Source organism: Mesitornis unicolor, unplaced genomic scaffold (assembly GCF_000695765.1).
Source record: "Mesitornis unicolor isolate BGI_N332 unplaced genomic scaffold, ASM69576v1 scaffold17331, whole genome shotgun sequence".
In the NCBI taxonomy this organism is placed as follows: domain Eukaryota; kingdom Metazoa; phylum Chordata; class Aves; order Mesitornithiformes; family Mesitornithidae; genus Mesitornis; species Mesitornis unicolor.
Genome location: NW_010163299.1, coordinates 10,431 through 15,950, shown reverse-complemented (window position 1 = coordinate 15,950; position 5,520 = coordinate 10,431). Strand labels below are relative to the sequence as shown.

The 5,520-nt window shown below is 41.6% G+C and overlaps 1 protein-coding gene across 1 annotated transcript; it reads right to left on the bottom strand.

Moving 5' to 3' along the window:
• Positions 1–425: 425 nt before the first annotated feature.
• UNC50 (unc-50 homolog (C. elegans)) lies at positions 426–5,200 on the bottom strand. The gene is made up of 5 exons (XM_010193920.1): positions 4,911–5,200; positions 3,439–3,559; positions 1,465–1,604; positions 1,287–1,388; positions 426–737 (listed from the first exon to the last, which is right to left on the bottom strand). Exons 1-5 carry the CDS (start codon positions 5,188–5,190, stop codon positions 601–603), a joined length of 780 nt encoding a protein of 259 aa, XP_010192222.1. The 5' UTR covers positions 5,191–5,200; the 3' UTR covers positions 426–600.
• Positions 5,201–5,520: the final 320 nt, after the last annotated feature.

The window sequence follows — 5,520 nt, the reverse complement described above, 5'->3', positions numbered from 1 at the left end:
AGATTGGGTTGAAAAACTTGCTGCTATATTTGGAAACCTGATATGGGTCATGTTAATTGTGCCTTTCATCACTGTTTCTTCTGTGTGCCAGTTGTCCATGTACAAATCTGTTCTCAAGTTCTTTCATAAAAGGACAGGGCAGTTCTGTAGTTGAGACAGTTGTTGCTTTACCATCGCAACGCTATGAAGAGCCCTACATTTACACAGTCCCAAGGCAAGGTATTCCAATATTACTCTTAAATAAAACTGCTTTTCAGTGTCACTTAAAACCCTTATAACGTAGAGCTTATGCCAGTACGTGCAAAATAGCTGCAGTAAGAGTTATGCTAAATAGACCTGTTGCAGTTAAATTTAAGCTACAGACATGTACAAGTAACTTGTTTCTAGGAATGTACTGCAAAAGTATTTGAACAAAATTGCTAACATGTTTACTGTTGTAAATATTTTAATAAAAAAAAGGACACTTCAAACTTTTTTTACACAATTATCTACAATAAAGAGAAATTTACAACCATTTACAAAGTGTTCTTCATGTTTTCTTTACTGTCAAGACAGCTAAGATAAAACCAAAGTAAACGTTAGATAGATGAAGTCCTGGTTTTATTTCACTCGGTATTTATAAAAGGAGCAAAGCATCTTGGTGAAGTTCCAGCCACACGCTAATGAGATCAAATAGAGCATGATGAGAAGTGCAAACGGGTACAAAAGAATGGCTGTGTTCTTCAAAAAGGGCAATGCTGAAACAGAAGCAACAATGAAGCAAGTGTAAAGTAGAGCTCTGTCAAAAAAGGTGCTTCATGTAGGATGGCCTTGGGGGGAGAGCAGGAAAAAACCCATTACTGCTCTGCCAGCTGCCTTAGAAGGGGGCAGGTCTGGCATCTCTGCCTTACCATTAGCACAGATTAAAGTGCACACAAGTTAATTGGTGTGGGTAATGCCCTGGAAAACGGTTGTACCTAAAACTATAGTCTTAAACTCGCCACATAATTTTTATCCAATACAAGCATGATTTACAGAGGAACAAGGAAAACAAGTTGTGATGCTACAGCTGTAATACAAGAAGGGAAGTTGTTACGGCGAAGAATATAAATTCTTCAGTTAAGATGTCCACCCAGCTGGAAACATGGACTGGTAAATGCCTATCAAACATCTTTAACCATGAAGAAAGAATTGCTCAATGCCCAGCTAAGCCTCTGCTTTACAAATTAATAGACTCAGATCAAATTAATAGGCTAAAATCATGCTCTTGGTTTTAGTCAAATAGAAAAGAAGTTGCCGTTACTCACCACTGTATCCCAGGAATGTCACATAGATGTAATAGCCAATTGCAATCAGCCATAGCGTATTCCCAACAAAATACCCAATGACAGAATCAGATATGATGACATCTGGAAGAGACAACTGCCCTCAGCTGTTTCGGTAGAGCATGATTTTGAAGCAGAAAGCACAGGATATTCTACTTACAGTTGATGAAGAACAGCTGGATAAAATGCAAAATGACAAGAAGTGGGTAGAAAGCATTCAGGTGGACATCAAAGGCATATCCCCACTCCACATCATAGTCTCTGTTCTGCTGCTTCACCAAGTACTTGTTAGAAATGAACCTACAAAAAGACATTTGAGAATGTCGATAATGTGAAACTGACTGACAAAACATTGCTGTGAGATAGTTAAGCCTTAAGTGATCCCAATGCTGCACTCTGACAAAGTTTCTGGTATCCAGGAGAAAAATATGCAAGAATTATGCAGACCAGACTGTCATTAAAACTGTAACTACATCCCTTGCATTCAGCAGGCAGCTGAAATACACTGCTGGTAATGCAGAACCAGAACTTCTTTACAAATAGATTAGTGCTACAATTTATCAATGCAGTTACCCTTTCTCAGGCAGTGTGCCACTTTTGTTTGGCACACACGGAGATGACTTCAGAAAAGTTCTTGCACATGGATCAGTGATTAATCACTGGATTAATCATGTATTAAGATTAATCATCACCTCACACAGAGGTGGTTTATTTAATCTCTGCAGAAATGGCATGCTGCAAGGACAGGAAAAGGGCTGCCTAGCACTTTAAAGATGAGCCCATTCTTCTTACTGAAAAGCAGCACTAACAGAACATGCGTTGTCTGCTGTTACAACTCCAAACAAGCGTCCAGACTTCTTCAGATGAAGTTCTGCTGACACCAGAAAATGTATCCCATTCAGAAGAGGAACAAAAAGTCAACATACACTCAGAAATAAGAAGAGACCAGAGCTTTCATGGCAGCTTTCTCTGACACACTCCTTGTGTTACAAAGGCAGAGCTGAGTGCAAGGTGAAGCAAGGCAAGAACGGGTTTAGACTCACTACGAATGGGGGAAGAAGCCTTTGCAAAAAACGGTGAGGGACTGAAACTGAACTGGAGCCAGAGGAGTGGTAGTTAGGCCTGCAGGAAGCTGACTAAAGGACAGAGGAGACCCAGCAGATGCTGAAGTCTTTCTGGTTCAGGAGAGTCATGAATTGCTGGAGGATGGGGGAAGCATTACTATATGCTTTTTCCCCAAGTAATTTGTGAGTTGCTGTCCCAGACAGGAGAGCAGGTCAGATGGATTTTTCATCTACAGCTGCAGTTCTTGTATGTGCCTCATCCCGAATTTTGCAATTAATAGTGGGAGTTTCTGAGGTTTATGTTTGAAAGGAATCTAACCCTTTTCCAATCAGCATCAATTTGTCAGCTCCATTACTAAGCACTCTTTTAAGTGCCCTGGCTTCCCCAAGTTCTTTATAAAATAAAAACTCTTCCTTTGGTGCCCTCCCCTTGCCACAGCACAGAAACAGTGACTTCCCATTGGTTCCCTTGCTGGTGCAGGACACATCTCTAACATGCTGAGGCCTTGTTATAAACCCACTCGCTGCTGTCTCTCCCCTTCTGCAAGACACTGGCCATTGCAGGAGAAGGACTGGCAGCCAGCACCACCAAAGCAACAAAGCCAACATGTATGAAATAGGACATTGCTCGTAGTGGAAACAGCTAAAATCTTCAGCAAGAAGCATGGGCCAGTTCTACACTGCCCCACTTAAACATAATTGTCCTCAGACTTACATTACTTAAGCTGCTCAACCGAAATAAGGAATGAAGATTATTTTTTATTGCTTTTTTTTTTAATTTGGCATTATTCCTGAAGATTAACCAGCTCATGAAGAAAGAAAATTGGTTGAAATGTTTATCGTAATACAGATTTCCTGAATATTCATGTTTTGCAGAAAATAGTAGAGCAAGAGATGTGTTCTTTTTTAAAGCAGCATTTTGAAACAATTACCCCAATGGTACAAAACCTATAGCCAATATATACTTTGTAATTTTGCCCCAAACAGAGAACCAAGTGTCTTGCAAGCAGCAGAGGACCATCGGTGTGCCAACAGCAATACTGGGCTCAGTTTCAGACATCACTACTTACCACATTAAAGTTGCAATCAGGAGGCCAACACCTACACAGTCTATGAATACAACCCAAAGCAGCAGCTTTATTGTTTCAAAAAACCCCATGTCCAGCACAAATCCAAATCCTACAGTAGACACTGAAGGGAGAAAAAGATGATTAAAGTTAGCTGTGAAAAAGCAACCATGAGATCTTAAATCAACATATATTTTTTGAGTATACAGTCATGAAATCATGAGATTTTCAGTCCAGCAACTTTTTTTTTTCCACCAAGTACTAGGTACAACACAATTTATTAATAATATATTTCCTTTCACAGAGTAGAGAACACTCATCTGTACTTGGGCTTAATGATATAACTGCTTAATGATATAATTGTATTGCTCTGCCCAAACTATTTTTAAAAAATTCACACAATGCTACAATAGAATATTATTTGTTTGATAGAAGCTCCTTCTTAACTCAAACCATAAGTTAACATGGATTAAGTTGTGCCAGGGGAAGTTTAGATTGGATATTAGGAAGAATTTCTTTACTGAAAGAGTGGTCAAACACTGGAACAGGCTGCCCAAGGAAGTGGTGTGGTCGCCATCCCTGGAGGTGTTCAAAAAATATGTGGATGTGGCACTTTGGGACATGGTTTAGTGGGCATGGTGGTGTTGGGTTGATGGTTGGACTTTATGATCTTAGAGGTCTTTTCCAACATTAATGATTCTATGATTCATCTGTGCGGTGACACATACTTTAATTTCAGAGTTAACAGTTTTGATATTACTGACAGCAATCACAGAATCACAGAATGGTTTGGGTTGGAAGGGACCTTGAAGACCATCTGGTCCAACCCCCCTGCCATGGGCAGGGACACCTCCCACCAGACCAGGTTGTCCAAAGCCCTGTCCAACCTGGCCTTGAACACTTCCAGGGAGGGGGCATCCACAACTGTCCTGGGCAACCTGTGCCAGTGTCTCACCAAATGTGAGCACACAGCAATGTGCTATATAAGAGAGGAAAACTAGGATAATATTGCATTTGCAGTTCAGTCTAAAAATTACCTGAGACGCTTTGTTTATAGCTTGATTCTGCAATATACAGAATATCACTAGGGCCTTTATTGTAAAAACAATATTTTATCTGTAGTGTTCAGATAAACCAAGTATTCAGTAGTTTTTGACTAAAGCACTGCTGTGTGGCATGGTGTTTTATTGCTGTCTGTAAAGTTGTGGGGAACTACAAAGTCTGAAATGCAAAAGAAAATTAATTGCAATAGAGAGAATAATTCAAGACTATTTAGTACGTTATGTCTCCTCTGTTTTCCAATTCCCACCTTAACTTCCAAAAGGTTAGGCCATTTTATTCTATTCTACTTTGATTAAAAGCTAATCCATATGGCTTGGTCCCTTTACTTGTGTTTGATTAGAAGGGCCACAAAAGTCCATCCCTAAACTTCCCCTCCCTCTCTTTTTTTATGCTGTCTATTCCCTTGCACTCACCACAGAGCCAGATACTGAGAAGTACCAAGAAAGCGGGGTCATCTCTCGCCCATTGGTCCTTGGTCTGTTTTCTGTAGTGAAAGTTCCTATAAACCCTCTGTGGTGAAGTGAACAGGTAAAGCATCTGCCAAAGAGCAAACTCAAAGTCCATCTGTCGGAAGTGGAAGAGCCTCCGCAGGTACTTGTAGCGTTTGGCCCCCGCCGTGTGCCTCGCAGCATCCCTGGGGCTCAGTGCACCATTACCCTGGCTCCGAGAATTGACTGAAGTGGTTGGCAGCATTTTGCTGAGGAAAGAATTTCAAAAGATGTGTTTGGCTTTGTGCGTAACAGAGAATAAAAGTAAAATCACGCGATGCAGGCCACATCTGCAATACCGAAGTTTCAAAAACAAGGCAGAAGCACCAACTATGACACTTACAGGAGAGCCTGACACAGCCCTTCGCTGAGGGAGGCGGCAAGTGGGAAACCGGGAGCAGCCAGCTCGGCTCCCAGCGCTGCCCGGCAGGCAGCCCCACGCCTGCGACCCCATCTTCTCAGCTCAACGGGCTCCGCCAGAGGCCGAAGCGCGCAGCTAGAGGCGGGGAGGGAGGAACTGCCAGCCTTTCTGCTC